Source organism: Typopeltis vanoorti, chromosome 4 (assembly GCF_054136105.1).
Source record: "Typopeltis vanoorti isolate ZY-2024b chromosome 4, IOZ_Tvanoo_1.0, whole genome shotgun sequence".
Classification (NCBI taxonomy): domain Eukaryota; kingdom Metazoa; phylum Arthropoda; class Arachnida; order Uropygi; family Thelyphonidae; genus Typopeltis; species Typopeltis vanoorti.
Genome location: NC_143552.1, coordinates 33,831,694 through 33,853,922, shown reverse-complemented (window position 1 = coordinate 33,853,922; position 22,229 = coordinate 33,831,694). Strand labels below are relative to the sequence as shown.

At 35.0% G+C, this 22,229-nt stretch overlaps 1 protein-coding gene across 1 annotated transcript in view; it reads right to left on the bottom strand.

Moving 5' to 3' along the window:
• The window catches only part of Vang (Strabismus domain-containing protein Vang), an 81,197-nt gene that overhangs the window by 35,135 nt on the left and 23,833 nt on the right, over positions 1–22,229 (bottom strand). The window contains exon 3 of the mRNA XM_090391069.1: positions 10,760–12,082. Within this exon, the coding sequence (XP_090247195.1) occupies positions 10,760–12,020 (1,261 nt within the window). The 5' untranslated portion in view covers positions 12,021–12,082. The remainder of the gene's footprint in view (positions 1–10,759; positions 12,083–22,229) is intronic.

Genomic DNA, 22,229 nt, shown 5'->3' with positions numbered 1-22,229 from the left:
TTGAATGTAGTTGGTCTGTCTCCCTGATGATGTCCACATAAGGTTGGATAAAATAAATTGGAGTTATTGAATAAAATTCTGTATATTTTTTGTTGCAGTGTATGCCATGAAAATTTTATAAAATTGCCTAGTACACATGTTCCATTAAAACTATTTGGTATTAAGATAAGCTGTCACCTGGCCAGTATCTTGAAATGGAGTACATGGAAGAGCTTAAACAGATCATGCATTAAGTTTGAAAAATACAAATACACCCTCAAATAATCAGTTATATGAAAGAATCACTTCTACATGTATGGTGAGATAGAAAATATGGAACATCTTTTGATATGCCCAAAACTGGATCAACATTGCAATAACCAGATTCTAAGTCTATGTATGGTTAATATCCTGAGCACAAAGTTTTACACTTATTATGTGACACCTCCATGGACTCATATTATATATATTCTGACATGCCTTTTTGTTTGTAATGTGTTGGATACCATGCTTTCTTTATTATGACTGGTATGATGATAATAGGAGCATCAAAAAACAATGGGCACAAATAGTATTGGAAATCACTAGTTTATAGAGGGTTATAATGATCAGTTACTGTTAATAAGCCCAGTTTGCTGTTGGTAATGATAAAAGGCTACTGTTGAGCTATTCTTATGACGCTTTTGCATTCAATACTTACACAGGCATTTTAGACAGTCAAGTTTAATGACAACCTTCTGAAACATTTAGCCATAACCATCTCTATCAGAAATGCAATTTCATTCTAATCATCAGCTAATCCTTTCCATTTAAAGGATCCCAGTTTCTTATCTCCTTTCTTCTCACATGCAATGCAAGTGATGGTATGCTCAACTGTTGAGCTATTCTTATGACACTTTTGCATTCAATACTTACACAGGCATTTTAGACAGTCAAGTTTAATGACAACCTTCTGAAACATTTAGCCATAACCATCTCTATCAGAAATGCAATTTCATTCTAATCATCAGCTAATCCTTTCCATTTAAAGGATCCCAGTTTCTTATCTCCTTTCTTCTCACATGCAATGCAAGTGATGGTATGCTCAACACACACACACACACACACACACACACACACACACACACACACACACACACGAATAAATTAGGGAGCCAACCTCATCCATTTGAGGGACAGCAGCAATATGGTTTCTGCAGATCAGCGATTTGATAGTACATAGGACCATACTTGATGGTAACATATGGAGGCTTTCCAATCAGTTGGCAAGTAATCCTGCTGCTTACTCTGTCAGGTTATCTGGAGGAGTCCAGGCACAGCAGTATGCAGGGGACACCTGCAAGATCATGGATTGGAGTCTATGCAATTCCCTGTGTGGGAGCTGTGTGCATGAGCCCCTCACAACATGTGCATGCCCCTATTCTACAAAATTCCTGTATTAACACAACCACAGAAAATAGACAAACAAAAGCTAAAATAACATCAAACTTTCATCCAATAAAAAGCACTTTACATCCAGGACATCAGTTCACACATCATTGTCATCACTTGCATGCATTAAAACCCGATCTGCTGTGCCTAACCCAATTCCAATTATCATCTTTCTATGGCTAATGGCCACCTCAGCTACCTTAACACCTTGCATGATACCTTCCATAAAAAGGAAGGAACATGTGCTTTTGTCCAATATATTCCTTACAAATGTTATCAAAACTGGAAGTCCCACTTTATAGTCTTACCTATTCATTTCATTTGTGGCTTACCTACTTCAGACAACTATGCTGTCCTCTGATACTTATCTCTAAAAGCTAATTTCATACAGACTAAATGCCCAAACTGAGATCTTCTTCTTGGAGACTAACATTCAAAACAAACTGGATACCCCCCTTTTCTAACTTCACAAATCAAGCTGTAAAACAGGAGCCAAATCATATGTTATCAGTTATGCTCTAGCACAAATTAATAACCTACCAACCAGAATGCTCTGGATCTCTTCTTAACCAGCTCACCCAAAAAACACACTGTAGATATTCGCTCTTTGCCACCTCTAACTATAATCTTCTCCATATTTCATTGATCCATGATCAATCTTATCCCAGAAGGATCTCCCAGCCAATCTCAGACTCATACCATGTGGCACTATAATGATAAGCGATATACACTAGGATCTTTTTTTATGCAGATTTGAAGTTATGCGGTGCATAACTTCAAAACTTATATATAGTATGCCCACAGATAAGAGACCTTTTGACACTTCTGTGCATGTCAACTGAAGGAGAATCCATTCCGATAATAGGGTAATCCAGCGTTTCCCAAACTTTTCCTACGACAGAACACTTCACAAATCCTGAAATTTTCGTGGAACACCTTGGTTATTTTGCAATGTATTAATTATTTAATTTAGCCAATTTTTATTATTAATTAATAATTGATCATTAATTATTAATTATTAATTAATTAAATTTAGCCCAACAGAGAAAAAATAGCACCAAAGAAAAGCAATTTCTTTGGAAATGAAAACTGCAATTTTAGATCACTTAACAAAAGGAGAGGTATCTACGGTGATTGGTAAACATTTTAATTTAGGCGAATCTACTATAACAGCAATTAAAAAGAATGAAGTTGCAATAACAAAATCTATCATTTCTGGCACAAAGCTAAGTGCCAAATTATCATCAAACTCAAGAGATGCTTTACTAGAAAACACGGAACTAGCACTCGTAATTTGGATTGAAGAATTAACTCAATGAAGAATTCCTATAAGTGGTTATTTAATTAAACAAAAACCTCTTTGGTTTAATGAACAGATGAAGCAATTGGAGCCATCTACTTCCATTTCCCAAGCTGATAAAGAATTTTCAGCTAGCAAAGGATGGTTAACCAAGTTTTTAAAAAGGAATGCACTTTATAACGTGAAGATTACAGGTGAGGTTGCAACAGCAGATGAAGCAGCTGCCAAAAATTTTAAAGAGAAGTCAGCCAAAATTATTGAAGATGGTGGATATTGTCTCGATAAAATATTTAATGCTGACGAAACAGGGTTGATTTGGAAGAAAATGCCTAGTCGAACTTACATCGCAAAGTCTGAGAAAAAAGCAAGCAAAGATGAAGTAACGTTGTTACTTTGTTGCAATGCATCAAGAGATCGAATGTTGAAACCCCTCCTAGTAAATCGATTTCTAAGACTAAGTGCTCTAAAAGGCAAAAGATCTAAAACAGCTGCTGGTACATGTTGTAATAGATTTCACGGTATGATATGAACACAGATGAAGAAGAAAATAACTATTTATTACCTTAGAAGCTAATATTTTGCTGGTATTATATCCAGCATCTTCAGGGCACACAACACAAAGTTTGTTACAAAAGCAAGACACCCACAACCCGATGTAACAGTGGGGCTAGTATAAGTAATTGCAGAATGCAACACAAGACTAAAGTCCTAATATGGTGCCATCTAGGTTAAAAAGAAAAAAGTTCAAAGTTTTGAAATAGTAGTCCAAATGATAGTCTTAGAAAGTTTGAAAAATAAAATAAAAGTAATAAATATTAATTTGGTCTTAGGATGACTGTCTCCCAAATCTTTGGTAGATTTATACAGCCATACTTGTTAAGGTTTGGAGTATGTTTTAAAACTTCTGTTGATTCCAGGAACAACCTCTCTGAATTGTAGAAGCTTCTGTGCATTACTTTTGTTTCTTTCCAATTGATCCTGTGTGCAGGGGTATCCAAATCATGGTCTGCCAGACCCGACTTGCCATAGCGAAAGTGTCGGATATATTTTTTGTGTTCACTGAGGCAGATGTCCACAGTTCTTTCTGTCTGTCCGTAGTAGGTTTGATGACAAGAACAGGGCACTTCATAGACTCCTGGATGTGATAAAGGAGTGCATTTGTCCTTAGGTGAACGGATGAGAGTTGCTAATTTTACATAAGGTCTGAATACTGTGCGTAGTAGGTGTTTGTTAAGCACCCTAGATATCTTTTCAGATGTGCCTTTAATGTATGGGATGGTGATAGTTTTGTTGTAGCCTTTTTTGGTAGATAGAGGGGATTTCTGGGTAGCATTTAGTATGTTATCTATCTTATGGGGATTATAACCATTGGTTAAGAAGGTGTGACGTAGGTGAGAAAGTTCAGCAGTGAGAGCAATGTCATTGGAACAGATTGCTCTAGCTCTATGGGTTAGTGCTTTTAAGATACCATATTGTTGAGAAAGGTGATGGTGTGATTGTTTGTGTAAATATCTCCCTGTATATTGATGATGTGTTTGCTATTTGGCCACATGGCCCAGACACATTGAATACATTTTTAGTGCATCTAAATAGCCAGCCAGCTTAAAATCCACTTCACAATGGAACTAGAAGCCAATGACTGCCTGCCCTTCCTGGACACACTGATCACACATCTTCCAGAAGGTTCCTTATCCTTTTCAGTTAATAGAAAACCCACACATACAGGGAGATACTTACACAAACAATCACACCATCACCCTTCTCAACAATATGGTATCTTAAAAACACTAACCCATAGAGCTAGAGCAATCTGTTCCAATGACATTGCTCTCACTGCTGAACTTTCTCACCTACGTCACACCTTCTTAACCAATGGTTATAATCCCCATAAGATAGATAACATACTAAATGCTACTCAGAAATCCCCTCTATCTGCCAAAAAAGACTACAACAAAATTATCACGATCCCATACATTAAAGGCACATCTGAAAAGATATCTAGTGTGCTTAACAAACACCTACTACGCACAGTATTCAGACCTTATGTAAAATTAGCAACTCTCATCCGTTCACCTAAGGACAAATGAACTCCTTTATCACATCCAGGAGTCTATGAAGTGCCCTGTTCTTGTCATCAAACCTACTACGGACAGACAGAAAGAACTGTGGACATCTGCCTCAGTGAACACAAAAAATATATCCGACACTTTCACTATGGCAAATCGGGTCTGGCAGACCATGATTTGGATACCCCTGCACACAGGATCAATTGGAAAGAAACAAAAGTAATGCACAGAAGCTTCTACAAGTCAGAGAGGTTGTTCCTGGAATCAACAGAAGCTTTAAAACATACTCCAAACCTTAACAAGTATGGCTGTATAAATCTACCAAAGATTTGGGAGACAGTCATCCTAAGACCAAATTAATATTTATTACTTTTATTTTATTTTTCAAACTTTCTAAGACTATCATTTGGACTACTATTTCAAAACTTTGAACTTTTTTCTTTTTAACCTACATGGCACCATATTAGGACTCTAGTCTTGTGTTGCATTCTGCAATTACTTATACTAGCCCCACTGTTACACCAGATTGTGGTTGTCTTGCTTTTGTTACAAACTTTGTGTTGTGTGCTCTGAAGATGCTGGATATAACACCAGCGAAATATTAGCTTCTAAGTTAATAAATAGTTATTTTCTTATCCATCGGTGTTCATATCATACCGTGAAATCTATTACAACAGCTGCTGATACATTGGATGGCCAATACAAAGGCCTGGGTAATAACTGCTGTATTTACTGAATGGTTCAATAACTGCTTTATACCAGAAGTAGAAACATATATGAAGCAAAATGCTCTTGATTTTAAAGTTTTATTAATTGTTGACAATGCACGAAGTCATTCGCATTTAGAACATCCAAACGTGCAGGAAGTGTGTTTTCCACCCAATACAACAAGTATTATTCAGGCATAATGGCTACTTTTAAAAAATATTATGTTAAGCACACTTTTCAATTTATATTGGATAAACTAGAAAATGAATCATTAACGGTAACTGGCGTCTGGAAAAAATTTTCTATTTTGGACTGCTTAAATCATGTTGCATCTGCTATCACTGAAATAAGACCACAAACTTCAAATACCTGCTGGAAAGCAGCTTGGCCTGGATGTGTTGCAAACAGTGCAACCATGCAAACATCTACATTATCAGCTGAAATCATTACTTTGTCACATGAAATTGGTGGAGAAGGTTTTGATACATTTAGCCAGAACGATGTAGATGAATTGCTTGTGGATAATGCCTTAAGTAACGATGATGTTATTTGATATCAATTAACTTCAGACAATGAAGATCCAGAAAACAACGGTGAAGCAGAAGAAAAACCTGTCCCCCTCACTGCAAATATAATTCGAGAAGGTCTTGAACTGTGCAATAAACTGGAAAATCATTTTCTTGTTAATGACACAAATTCTGAAAGAAACTTTAAATTCCAAAATGAGCTGAAGAACTGTATGTCTGGATATTGTGAGCTGTATAAAAAATTAATGAAATCATTATCACAAAGTTTAATCACTGATTAATTGTCTGAAGAATAAATCCGCACAGATCGAGGGTGAAGCTAATTCTGTTTGTGAAGAACCATTGCCTTTACCATACAGATTTGATGCGCTGGCAATCTCTTCTGATGATGAAAGTGATTTTGCACCGGTTCGCAAACATTGACGAATATTGTCTAATAGTGATGATAATTCTGATGACAAAATGTAAATTGTTACTTTTCAATAAAATTAAATGAATAAAGCTTTAAAACAAACTTAGCATTCTTATTTTCCTGAATTTTCATAAACTTTTTTATGCAATTTTAGGTTTATTTTAATTTATCGCTTCGGTTTTATGCAGTTTTAGAAAATTATGGAACGCATCCCTAATTTTTCAACGTAAGTTAGGCCTCTTGTGCAATTTTTTATATGCGGTTTTCTGTGGAATGTATCTACCGCATAAAGAGAGCCCCGAATGTAATTGCTTTTCCATGGTGCAATTAGTGTTTCTGTTCACTCAATCCAAACAATTTAACTGGAATGAGTGCCTTTGTTCCCAATTCTACTGCAATTCAAAGACCTAGATATCTAAAAAATGTACCATGGCAGTTCCAAGATAAATCTTCAGCAGATATTCAATGGCTCAAATCAAACATTCCAGCATCTTACTTAGCCTAAAATAGAGCAAATCAAACATGAGAAAATCCTCAGCAAATCCAAGATTTTGTAAGAGCCAAATGTAATGAGCTTGCCTCCTGCTCACAGGGTAGTCAAGCCTTCACTTAAGCTATTCTGCATAAGAGCGGAACTAGAAAGCTGAAGGATCTTCTCCCATCTAGATAGTAACAACATCCAACCATTATCAATCCACAACTTTCATAGAGAAAGCAAAGGAAAATCACATTCTACAACACCAACAACTGCTCATGGCATGCCTCCAGAAGAACATCAGAAAAATCCTCATTAGTCTTGATACTAATGTTTCTAGGTCCAGATAGTATCCCTCCAGTTGTACTAAAAGCTTGTTAATTCTGGAGCACACCCATCCCGTACCATCTGAGTATGACAAATGGCCAACCCAATCCAAATCGCTTATTTATCAAGTCCCTAGAAGGAAGACTAAAGTCTGCCATCAAATTACCATCCTAATGCCCTCACCTCAGTACTCTCAAAAGAGATGGAGAAAGTCAACAACCAGATTCTTCATTACCTACGTTATCAGTTACCCATCAGTTAATTAATGATCATCAATATGGATTCCCCCATTCTTATTCTACTCCAGACCTTCTCTGTAACTTGACCCACCTTTGGACACAGGCCATGGAAAGATATGGAGAAACTTATGCAGTCACTTTTGATTTCAAAGGCATCTGATCATGTCTGGCACTGAGGCCTTCTAACTAAACTACCATTTTATGGTCTCCCTCCTACACTTGGTGATTGGAGTTCCAGTTTCTTCTCTAGTCATTCACTGCATGTCATGATGGACCGTTTCCTGTCATCGGATTTCTGCGTCAATGCTGAGGTACCCCAGATTTCTATACTCTCTTATTCCTATACATCAGTGCTCAAATCTACTTAGTTTCTTGCTAAGAACAACACTCTTTCCATTCCTCTTTTTCATTCAAGAAAACCTGTAGTACTCAAATGAGTCAAGCTTCAAGATCTTCCATAATCAATGTCTTAAACACTGTTTCAGGAGAATATGGAGGATGAGGAAACATCTTCCATCCTAAAGCGCAAATCTTCTCACAGATAAGTTTTGCAGTATGAGGTTTTGTGTTGTCCTGTAATAATAGCACTCTCTTCTGATTAACTAGTCCTGGCTGTTTCTGAATATAACACATCCTGCACACACACTCGAGTTGCAATGAGTAGATCTCAGCAGTAATTGTTTGGACTGCAGCAAGAAACTCAGAGTGCACAGTACCAGCTCCAGTCCACTACACACAAAACATAGTCTTCTGGGGATGAAGCCTTTGAAGTGTGCAGTACTGGAGGTATTGTCATCTGACAATGCATCTGGGATCCATTTGCTTAGCTTCCATGATTTTCCCAGATGATGCAAGCGTAAACGAAATGTTTCACCACTCATATTAAACATTTGAGTGGTGAAACATTTCGTTTACACTTGCATCAACTGGGAAAATCATGGAAGCTAAGCAAATGGGTCCCAGATGCATTATCAGATGACAATAAACTTCAAAGGTTATCAATTTGTTCGTGTCATAAAAACAAGCCATTTTGACATGTTAATGCAGAATTATTTTCAACAGCGGCACATACTTCTTCATTATCAATATGGAAGGTCTTCCTGAACGTGGTGCATCTTCGAGTGATTCATTACTAGAAACAAATTTTTTAAACCATTTCTGCACACTACAATCTGCTACTGCATCTTTTCCAAATGCCACACATACCTTACGGTAGGGCTGTACAACCTTAGGTAATCTGAGGGCCACATTAAAAAAAAATATCTGAGGCCAGCACCACTATGTGTATCTAGTAATTTGGTGAGCAGCAGCAGCTGCCTCGATAGCTGAACAAATGAACAACACCAATTGCGCGCTCGTATTCTCCATTAGCGCCCAGAGCATGGCCGTTGGAACAAAACAGTATAAGAATGCTTCTTTGACACGTCTAATATTTGAAAAACGCGTGGGTATATAGTCCTGAGAAAGATTAGGGACGTGAACAGATGAAATCAATGGAAATATCATATTAAAAACAAGGATATTAGGAAAGAACTTGACTGTTGGCATCTAGGAATGTGTTAACAGAGCTAATCTCAGGTGGTATGGGAGAGGAAAAGATTAGCAAAACAAGTGTTCTCTGCCAAGTTGGCAGGAAAAAGACCCAGAGGAAGACCAAGATATAGGTGGATTGATACAGTAAAAAGTGCCTTAGAAGATAGAAATATAAGATCTGACAATGTTGAAGCCTTGACAGGTAACAGATTGATTTGGAGGAAAATTGTAGATAGGAAGTTACTAATGATGTAAATTTTTCATGTAGTACTATCATATCCTGTATACCCCTTGAGGGTAAATATCAGGAATTTGATGATGATGGTGGGTATATAGTAATGTAAAAACACCAAATAAAATTACCAACATCGAGATTATCGATTAGCGATACAATTAAAATATCTAATATACATTCAATTCAAATTGGTATTTTATTTTTTCACTCATGAAAATCAAAACCTAAGGTGAGCCGCACAAAATCGCACTGCGGCTGCAGGAAGTGCTTTGGACAGCCCTGCCTTACGGGATGCTTCTGAAGCCTTCAAACAGAGTTTAAATTTGCAAAGAGAACAAGTCCGAATTACACTAGGTTCAAATGACATTTTAAAAGGGTTCAAAGGCACAGAAAAAGAGTACACACCAAGTTAGAGTGCACTGATTGACTGACATGTATTTGTGCTTTATTACAAAAAATTTCACTCTGCAAACCAGTACATAATAAAACAAGTCACTGCAGCAAACTCTACCGAAAACTGCACAAATTTTTTGGTTACTTGATACTAATAGATAACATCTCTCACACAAACTTCTTTCATCCACTTTCTTGTGGGCAGCACTGTTTCTACACTATGCATTTTTAAAGGTACTTTCATAGTCATTGCTTCACTAAACTGGTTACTACAATTCCTCTGATCATGTAAGAACATGAGCAGTCAGTGATCATCATCCATGTAAAGTCCAACTTCTCAGCTTCTTCCCTCATTCCATTTATCCTTGTTCTTAGGAACAAAAGGTAGATAGAATGAATACAACCCTTTAAGAAACCTGTTAGGTTCGTTCTTAACCACTTTCCCATACATGGCATCATTGTATTATAGATTTTTGTGACCTCTCATGTATGGATTCAATATATTAAAAAAAAAAGTTTACTAGCTAAGTGAGAAAATTAGCTAAGCTCAAGTGACATTTCTTTGGGTTTCTGCATTAAATCTAGACATTAACTGCATGGTTTGGAGACCATGCAATTTAATGATCACGATAAATCTTGCTGTTAAGAAATATAAAAATTAACAGAAGGATGAAAATTCATCCAAAATGACAGTGATAAATTGCCATTTTGGTTGTACTAATCTTTTGGCAGATCTTCCTTGAGGGACAGAGAACAAAAGGATAATTTTTAAAAAAATCCATATTTCTAACTTAAGAAAAGGTCTAATAATTTTTGTTCAAGGAAATGCAAAATTTCTGATAAAGAAATTTTGTATTTTTACTAATAACAGTGAAACATGAGTTACCACCACCTAGTTTCCCCGATATTGCACTTATCTGAAACAAACATTCTATGTTCTGCTTAAAAACATCATGATCCAACAACTATGAGAAAACTCTTACTAGTAGATTATAAATATCAGGTTCAGGTTAACGTATATTTGTGGCAGAATAGCTAATACAAAAAGCTTTAAAATAATTAGGAAAACCTGTTCAAGCCCTCATAAAGTAATCCAAATTTGATAAACTGAATAGGTATGCAATAAGCTGTTACCTTGTTCATCCTGGAGCCTTTTAATGTGCGTGAAAGCTTCTTCTGCTGTAGTAATAAGCCGTGCCCTTCTTTTCCTAACCCTTCTTTCATATTCATGCTCTTCATAAAACCTTTCATTGTGACTAGCATCTCGACGTCTTGAATCAGAAGCAACTGTGCTATGGGACCGACAGTTTACAGAACTATTATTAGCACCATCAACCTCATATACTTTGAATCCAGTGCCTGATTTGCGAGACTTGGTGGGAATAGTGTCCAAATAAGGATTATAAATGGAAAAATCTTGATAATAATGTTCCAAAATCCACACTGCTGCCCTCTGAATGCTTAGCTGTCCTATGTTATAGCAGTGGCTTTCCCCATCAGGTGATCGAACCACCTTCACAAAATACTGTGGCTGCAACTGTCTGATCTCCATAAGAATGATGGCGAGGTAGTGGATGAAAAGTAATGCATCTACAAGTGACACGGCAAATAACACAATACTGTGATAATCATCATGTCGCTTCTCAACAATACGAACACCATAAAAAAGCCAATAGGCAAATGTGAACACAAAAACAAGAGCTAAGATTATTGCACGAAAAATAAATATTCTTGGCATAGTAGCCTTTGGCCTTCTAAAAAATACAGCCCATGTACCAATTAATAAGATAAGCAATTTAAATGATAAACTTATTAACAAACCATCACATTCAGGACCACATTTTTGAACTTTCCAGTCCATTGTTTCTATTTTGGGCAAAATTACCATCACAATTGGTGAAAGAAAGGCACAGGCAGACAATACTGCAGCTACCACAGAGCCCATCCACATCTGACATTGAAATGCCAGGCCATGTTCGTAGTCTTTACCCATCTTTGTCAAGTTGTCAATGGACACAGAATGTTCACTGGTATTGCCAGTGATTGCAGTTGTATTATCACCCCAGTTGTCATCTTGAGAAAGAATCTGAACCTCGATTACTTCCCCGCCTTCTGGTCTATCATTGCGAGAACACTTGTTTGTTAGTGTTGTGGAATATGAACATTCACTTCTATTAGTAGCTGAATGATTTGAATGTTTAGAACTTCGGCTACGATGACTATGATGGTAATGATGATTAGTTGGACCTCTGTGGCTACCATGACTTCTGCTTCTAGGAGACCGTGAAGAATGTTCACTGTGTCCTGACTTAACTGATTCTGTCTCCATTGTGGCCTTGTAGGCAGGTAGCTGAATGCCTGTACCCACATGGATATCACCAGTCCAGAGGGACATTGGAGTAAATATTTCTGTAGAGAAGAAACTTAGAGCAATTCACCAATTTATGATGGTGTCATCTGTTAAAAAAATAAATACAGAATGAGCAAACAGTTTAAATGACAAAATAAATTTGTAATTTATTATTAATTTGTATATTTATTTATACATGCAAAATACAAAAAATATAAATAATTCATCAACAAGCTACTAAAATCATTACTGTGATAATTCATGAATTATCTGACACGAGCCTCAGAACACAAAAAAGTCAAGTATTCCAAGAATACAGGAAAGCTTTTTTAAAGTGGAGATTATATATCTAGAAAAATATAACCATCTGTAAAACAATATTAGTTTTCTATACTGTTGCAGAATTTTAAATGGTGACTATGCTAACCTCGAATTTTCTTCAGGGATCAATAAGATCATGCAAAGTTTGAAGAAAAATACATCAAAAAGAATATAAAACCCATGCATCTAAAAAATTACTGTTGGCTAACCATGCTAATAGAGATAATAAACAGTAGGTAGTGGCATATGAATAATTTTCTTCAGGTGAGGACAGTCTATGGTATTCTATTTTTTTAATGAGTTTTTCTTTCTTTAAATCAGGAACATTTTTTTTTTACTAGTAGGGACCAAAACAAATAAAATGGTCAATTTCAGGCTGCATCTACAAGAAATATTTCCTCACTACTAATTATGCATTTTTCAAAAGTTTTGTTGACTGATATTCATATTTGCAGTTTAATTTTATATATACATAAATATAACAATTAAATACAAATATACAGTTCACTTATGCAGTTGTCTTCATAATTTTCTAGTATATACCCTCAAGGATGTACACCAAGCATTATGATCCAACATATAAGTCTCCAGCAACATTTTTCCAAATTGGTCATTTATTTGTCAGGTCTATGATGTTATCAGTTCTTGTACTCTAATCTTCTAAAGCAGTGCTTCCCAAACTTCTGGATGTCAGGGCCCCCTTTATAAAAATTAAAATATTTCACGCCCCCCCCCCTAAAAAAAAAATCGTAATTGAGACATATATTATTATAATATTTATTGTATTTATATTCAATACTAATTTATATCCAAAAACATATGCAGCGAATATTGTAAAAATCAAATGCAAATATTACATTTTTAGCATCTTACATACAAATTGACATGGCACATTATCTCAGATTTTTATATAGATAGATATATTGTTATTGTACATTTGCATATTGTACACAAGCACATGAAACATAAGACGATTAGTAATAAAGAAAGAATTAAAAACATAAAAGAAGTTTAATAACAATTTAATATGATGGATGTGTTTCAATACTGCTACACAAATAGTCAATATCAGGTGAAATATTTGAAATGGCTATTCTTAGATTTCTTTCCAATTCTTCCATTGATAAGCAGGACCTATGTTTATTTTTAATTATCAATAACGATTAAAATGCTGTTTCACAAAGGTATGTAGATGCGAAAGGAATTAACATATTTAAGGCTGTTTTTGCTAATGAAGAACATTCTTTTTGTCGTCAAATCCAAAATTCGGATAAATCACTGTTAAGAAATTCTGATTCGATGGTTGAATCTGTTCTCATATCAATTAGTTCTTCTTGGGATGACCATGGAAGATTGATAAATTGTAGAGAAGGAGCAAATGGTGTTCTTATCCAATCATATTCTTTATCTTCATTCAAATTAGGAAAATATTTTTCGAAAAAAAAACATAGAATTTGTGAGGTGGTTAATTATTATCCTTTTATTTTCTGTTGATAGTAAAATATTATTTTCTTTAACATATTTATGAAGAGAAGTAAACATTTCCGTTTTATTATCCTTAAAACTTTTTAACCACGCAGAAAGTTTACTTTGAAATGCTTGCAATTTAATGTTTAGTGTTAATATATTGGTGCTTTTTCCTTGCAGAGAAAGATTCAATTCATTAACTTTTTCGAAAAAATCCGACAGATAAGAAATGAAACACAACCAATTTTGATCACAAAAATGAGATGCTAACATGGGATTCTTATCAAGAAGAAAAATTCGTAGTTCATCTTTCAACATTAAAACTTGTCTTAGAACTTTTCGGTAGGACAACCACCTTACTTCTGTGTGATATAAAAGAGTGTCGTAATTGGAATCCATCTCTTGGCATAAAATACGAAACAATCTTGAATTAGTAGCATTACTTTTTATATAATTAACTACAGTAGAAACTTCTGATAACACTTTACTCAACGATTCTTCCGTTTCTCGAAATACTAAGTTTTCTCTATGGATAAGGCAATGAACATGTCTTGCATTCAGATAAACTTTTTTTACTTTTGCTACAAAACCTGAAATTCTCCCCGTCATGGCTGCGGCAACATCAGTGCAAATCCCGATGCATTTTTCCAATCAAGTTCATATTCTTTAAAAAAATTATTCACTTTTTCAAATATATCTTTTCCTTAGGTTGTACCGGAAAGATTTCTGCAAAACAGTAGATCTTCATGAATTTGAAAATTATAGAGGTATCTAACAAAAACCATTAAGTTAGCATCCTTTGTACTATCTGTAGATTCATCAAGCTGAATGACAAATGCATTACTTTATTTGATTCGTGAAATTAATGTAGACATGATATTATCGGCAATGCAATCTATTCTTCTTTTAATTGTGTTATTAGACACTGGAATTTTTTTAAAAGGTTCTGATATTTTGGAACCATAGATAGTTTCTCAAATTTTTATTGCTGCTGGTAAGACGAGGTCTTCACCAATTGTATGAGGTTTCTTTGCTTTGCAATTAACAAAGCAATTTTGAAAGATACTTTTACTAATTTGTCATTCAGTTTAGCATGCTTTGAAAAACATTTAGTTTGTCATTTTAATTCTTCAGCCTTTCTTTGAAAAAAACTCAATTGTCTTACTCTTATATTCCCCATGAACAGTATCTAAATGGCGACAAAGTTTTCCGGGTCTCGCATTCAATCATTTGATAACTGTTTACAGCAGATTACACACATAGGTTTGTTTGGATTATTATATGATGGTACAAACCCATATTTCAAATAAGAAGGATCGTATTTTTGAATTTTTTCATGTGACATTTTTTGCATCTTGCCATTTGGTGCTGAAGACGACGCGGACTGTTCTGGTAAAATATGAAATACTGTCTTTTTTTTTTGAGTCTTTCTGCTTCTTCTGATTGTTTGCTGGATTTTTTTTTTTTTTTAATCAGCCACTTATCCATCTCAGGGTTAAATTTTTAACGTAGAATAAATCAAATAATAGCACCGCTTACCGATACTGGCACACCACAGAATAACAATGAAATTAATTTTATATATACATAAATATAACAATTAAATACAAATATACAGTTCACTTATGCAGTTGTCTTCATAATTTTCTAGTATATACCCTCAAGGATGTACACCAAGCATTATGATCCAACATATAAGTCTCCAGCAACATTTTTCCAAATTGGTCATTTATTTGTCAGGTCTATGATGTTATCAGTTCTTGTACTCTAATCTTCTAAAGCAGTGCTTCCCAAACTTCTGGATGTCAGGGCCCCCTTTATAAAAATTAAAATATTTCACGCCCCCCCCCCCTAAAAAAAAAATCGTAATTGAGACATATATTATTATAATATTTATTGTATTTATATTCAATACTAATTTATATCCAAAAACATATGCAGCGAATATTGTAAAAATCAAATGCAAATATTACATTTTTAGCATCTTACATACAAATTGACATGGCACATTATCTCAGATTTTTATATAGATAGATATATTGTTATTGTACATTTGCATATTGTACACAAGCACATGAAACATAAGACGATTAGTAATAAAGAAAGAATTAAAAACATAAAAGAAGTTTAATAACAATTTAATATGATGGATGTGTTTCAATACTGCTACACAAATAGTCAATATCAGGTGAAATATTTGAAATGGCTATTCTTAGATTTCTTTCCAATTCTTCCATTGATAAGCAGGACCTATGTTTATTTTTAATTATCAATAACGATTAAAATGCTGTTTCACAAAGGTATGTAGATGCGAAAGGAATTAACATATTTAAGGCTGTTTTTGCTAATGAAGAACATTCTTTTTGTCGTCAAATCCAAAATTCGGATAAATCACTGTTAAGAAATTCTGATTCGATGGTTGAATCTGTTCTCATATCAATTAGTTCTTCTTGGGATGACCATGGAAGATTGATAAATTGTAGAGAAGGAGCAAATGGTGTTCTTATCCAATCATATTCTTTATCTTCATTCAAATTAGGAAAATATTTTTCGAAAAAAAAACATAGAATTTGTGAGGTGGTTAATTATTATCCTTTTATTTTCTGTTGATAGTAAAATATTATTTTCTTTAACATATTTATGAAGAGAAGTAAACATTTCCGTTTTATTATCCTTAAAACTTTTTAACCACGCAGAAAGTTTACTTTGAAATGCTTGCAATTTAATGTTTAGTGTTAATATATTGGTGCTTTTTCCTTGCAGAGAAAGATTCAATTCATTAACTTTTTCGAAAAAATCCGACAGATAAGAAATGAAACACAACCAATTTTGATCACAAAAATGAGATGCTAACATGGGATTCTTATCAAGAAGAAAAATTCGTAGTTCATCTTTCAACATTAAAACTTGTCTTAGAACTTTTCGGTAGGACAACCACCTTACTTCTGTGTGATATAAAAGAGTGTCGTAATTGGAATCCATCTCTTGGCATAAAATACGAAACAATCTTGAATTAGTAGCATTACTTTTTATATAATTAACTACAGTAGAAACTTCTGATAACACTTTACTCAACGATTCTTCCGTTTCTCGAAATACTAAGTTTTCTCTATGGATAAGGCAATGAACATGTCTTGCATTCAGATAAACTTTTTTTACTTTTGCTACAAAACCTGAAATTCTCCCCGTCATGGCTGCGGCAACATCAGTGCAAATCCCGATGCATTTTTCCAATCAAGTTCATATTCTTTAAAAAAATTATTCACTTTTTCAAATATATCTTTTCCTTAGGTTGTACCGGAAAGATTTCTGCAAAACAGTAGATCTTCATGAATTTGAAAATTATAGAGGTATCTAACAAAAACCATTAAGTTAGCATCCTTTGTACTATCTGTAGATTCATCAAGCTGAATGACAAATGCATTACTTTATTTGATTCGTGAAATTAATGTAGACATGATATTATCGGCAATGCAATCTATTCTTCTTTTAATTGTGTTATTAGACACTGGAATTTTTTTAAAAGGTTCTGATATTTTGGAACCATAGATAGTTTCTCAAATTTTTATTGCTGCTGGTAAGACGAGGTCTTCACCAATTGTATGAGGTTTCTTTGCTTTGCAATTAACAAAGCAATTTTGAAAGATACTTTTACTAATTTGTCATTCAGTTTAGCATGCTTTGAAAAACATTTAGTTTGTCATTTTAATTCTTCAGCCTTTCTTTGAAAAAAACTCAATTGTCTTACTCTTATATTCCCCATGAACAGTATCTAAATGGCGACAAAGTTTTCCGGGTCTCGCATTCAATCATTTGATAACTGTTTACAGCAGATTACACACATAGGTTTGTTTGGATTATTATATGATGGTACAAACCCATATTTCAAATAAGAAGGATCGTATTTTTGAATTTTTTCATGTGACATTTTTTGCATCTTGCCATTTGGTGCTGAAGACGACGCGGACTGTTCTGGTAAAATATGAAATACTGTCTTTTTTTTTTGAGTCTTTCTGCTTCTTCTGATTGTTTGCTGGATTTTTTTTTTTTTTTAATCAGCCACTTATCCATCTCAGGGTTAAATTTTTAACGTAGAATAAATCAAATAATAGCACCGCTTACCGATACTGGCACACCACAGAATAACAATGAAATTAGTGAATATTACCTAAATAAGGGAATCCCTGGACCAGGAACATTTTTCTCTTTTGTGACTTTTCTCCCTTTACAGTAATTAAGCCTAATGCGAAACAGACAGCAAAGGCAGGTTATTAAAACGTGCATATGATTGGTGCGGTATTAACAAAAGATCGCTATAACAAAAGAAAGATAAAAGCATAGCTGACAATTGAGTTGAAATGCTAACTCTCTTCAACTGAATTCCATATGTGAAACTGCCATGACATTCACTATATATATATTTCTTAGTCTTAACACGTTTACAAATTTTAACACGTTCGGTTGAATTTTATTGCTATCTTGCAAAATCGAACTCACATACATCTAATTAATAACAATGGTTTTTAGTTAGATACTGTGTTTGCCCATGCAACATATGGTTTTGTTTCAGTCTATATAGCATAGTTTCTGTATGAGGGGACATGATTCATTAATTAGTGTGTTTTTATCCCAGTTGTCTCTAATTGCACTATTTGTTGAGAAATATATTACACAGACTGCTCATACCTTATTCACTGGCATAATAAAAGTACTTGTTTTTATTGCCTCTGCAGTATAGTGGCTGTTAGGGAGGGAGTGTTGTTTACCACTGCAAGCGAGTTACCATCTCCCCACATGAACTTGTTTAAGCTTTTTTTCATGCGTGAAGTACATGCGAAACTTTTATTGGTAACAGAAAACTAGCTCGGATGACAGTGATAATATGAAACGAGTTTTGATATGTATATAAAGTCAATATCAAATCTTCCCATCCCTTTCATCACGCGTTCGTGATGAAAGGGACGGGAAGATTTGGAGCTTCCCCAGAGAGCATTCAAAGTAAATACAATTAACCACTGCTTTGAAATGACACTTATATGAATAAGCATACATTTACTAATATTCATTAAGCACTGAAATATGCAGGAAGCAAAGTTTGTAAACCAACACCAATGTGTGAATTTTTCCATTAAAATATAAAAAATAATAAAAGTTAAATGCGTTTCTTTTAAGATAAGAAAAATCTACTTAGTCTTAAAACATTTTAAATTTGTTTTCATTATTTCACGGCCTCCCTCAGCAAAACCTACGGCCCCCAAGGGGGCCGCAGCCCACAGTTTGGGAAGTGCTGTTCTAAAGCACTCCCAATTGTATTGTCCACCTGCATCTTGTTTTTCTTTTGGTCATTATTTGTTTCTGTCATGTTTGTTTCAATCTCATTTTATCAATAATCTTCCATCTTCCCTTTCATTTAAGTGACCCTTCTCAGAACAGTTCTGTTTTCACAATCTTAAATATTAATAAATTATTACATTTATTAATCAAGTTACTTTCTGATATACATTTTTTATATGATTCTATCACTGATAGTAGCTCTTTACTCTCCTTTCTTTTTATGTGACTCCCACCCGTTGGATGTTATACATCTTTAGTAATGTGGGTTAAGAATTTTTTTTTTAATTAAAAAATTTCATTGCCCACCAGTCAATGAAATTCATATCCCACCTGAAGACAATTATAAACATCCATGGCCATAGTGGGATTCAAAGCTATAGCAACCTATATTGAATGAAGAGCAGATATGCTAACCATCTGGCCAACAAATTGACCTCTTTACTTTCATTTATCTTTGAACAGATATCTATGGATTACAGGCATGGATTAACAGTTATATTTCTTGTCCAATGCTCAGATCATTATGGTCTATTGTGATCATCTTGTATACCCCTACTTTGGTGTTTCTGCTGCTTTCATTCCCGTGTGAATTTGTTCAAACTGGCTTTTCACCATACCATCCTTTCTGTATTATTTATTTTCACATTTGATTTATCATCTTCTGAAAACTGACTAAACAGTTATAAATGTGTTATTATCTGTTCTGTTTTCCTCTCTCTCTTTTCACAGACAATATTTTTACTAGCAATTTTAACATCCAATTTATCAGCAGTTATTCTATTTGGTTAAAAATGCTTACAAACTTGTGCCAGATTTTTAAGAGGATAAACAACAATCAATGTATTTAATGGAATCATCCAAAAAAGGTGATGGGACTTGACATATCATTGTGTTTTAAGCTAACATTCTAGTGAGTAAATGAAAGTGCTGACATACTTGTTTAGCAATAGTCTCTTGCAATGGAGCAAGTCTCATAGGAGTGGAAAGAGTGTAAAATTCCACTTCAAAATCAAAATCAACTTCAAAAGACTAAGCTCCAGAACTGGACTAATAGCAGCATTCAGCAAGTAGAGATGCAACATCAGCTATTACAAATGATCAAAACCTGTTTAGTACCAAATTACCGTATCTGTTCATCCAATTCTCATTTGCTCTTATATAGGTTGAGTACCTTAAGTAGGAGTTTTAGATAATTTAAAGTGGACAGCTTGCCAGCATTCTGCTGTATCCCCTCTAAGGGTAAATATTTTATGTCTGTAGATATGTGCATTCAAGGAGCCAATTTGCCTATTTTAAGGGGTGAAAAATCCAAGTGTCGAGAGAGAGAGAAGACGAAAAAACTTCCAACCTGTATGATACCAGTTAACTCACCTTTAACATGAAAAGATTCCTTGCATCATAGATGAGATAAAATTTTGAACTTAGGTCTTTCCAACCAAAGGACTTTGTCGAAACTGACTGAACTACAGAAGCTCAAACTACCAGTAAAACCATTTTATGACTACTATGCCTCTCTCTCTTTTTTTTTTTTTTTTTTGCTAGATTACTTTACCATCTTCTGATCCAAGCTTTTGCACTGATCATATCAACTGAAGCAACTATTATTTGCATAGAAATATTCATCTCTCATTTACTCTTTAAGTTCTTGCCCATCATGATTATCAAATAGGCACAAACAAACCATTATTTACACAATATTTATCGTATCACTCATTAAAAACTCATTCACTGAAACAAGTGCTCACAAATGCCTCTGGCAACACATTCCACTCATTCTCTGCTCTTTTTGATAACAATAAACTGTATAGCATAAAAACCTTCACACACACACACACACACACACACACACACACACACACACACACACACACACACACACACACACACACACACACACAGATCTTCTTCTTCTTCTGCAGCTTCTCCCACTTAAGTGGGGTCACTGTTGATGATGAGTCTCCTCCACATCCTCCTGTCTTGAGCTGTCACCACATCCAAGTTCTTCATCCTCAAGTCCTCTTCTACCAGCTCGCTCCATCTCTTCTTTGGCTGCCCACGGTTCCTCCTTCCTTGCACATCCATCTTGCATGACCCTTCTTCCCACATATTCGTCCTCTCTCCTCATCACATGACCAAACCATCCCAACCTTGTCTCCTGTATCTTCGCTCCTAAGTTCGTAACTTTCACTGTTCTCCTCACATAGTCATTTCTCAGACGATCCTTTCTGGTTACACCGCACATCCATCTAAGCATTCTCATCTCTGCTACTTCCATCCTGCTGATGTTATTTTTCCTCAGGGCCACAGTTTCTATAGCATATGTCATAGCTGGCCTCACTACTGTCCTATAGATTTTGCCTTTCAGACTGATTGCCACCCTCTTATCGCATAAAACTCCAGCCATCTCCCTCCAGTTCCTCCAATCTGCTTATATCCTGCATCCCACTTCCTTCTCAGATCCTCCATCTTCTTTCACTGTTGAACCTACATATCTAAAGTCCCTCACCTTCCTGATGACATGTCCTTCCAGCTCCAGATCTGTCTCCTGGCCGCTGCCCACTGTGCAACACATATACTCTGTCTTATTTCTGCTCAGTCTCATATCTCTCTCTTCCATTACTTTTCTCCATCTTTCCAGTTTAGTTCCCGCTTCTTCTCTTGAATCTGCACACAGCAAGATGTCATCTGCATACAACATTGTCCAAGGCGCATCTTCTCTCACCTCCTCCGTCACCACCTCCATCACAATGTTAATCAGAAGTGGACTTTTGATGCAAGCCAACTGTTACTTGAAAACTTTCTGTCTGTCCCACACAGATCCGAACACTTCTCTTCACATTTCTGTACATCTCCCGCATCAACCTGACATATTTCTCCAGAACCTTCTTCTCCCTCAGACACCTCCAGACTTCTTGCCTTGGCACTCTATCGTATGCTTTCTCCAGATCAATAAATGCCAGATGTAGCGCCCGTTGTTTCTCTCGAAACTTTTCCATCTGCCGTAACCCAAAGATAACATCTGTTGTTAATCTACCAGGCATGAAGCCAAATTGTTCCTTTTCAATCTCCACCTCCTTCCTCAATCTTCCATCAAGAACCCTTTCTAGGATTTTCATTGTGTGGGACATCAAC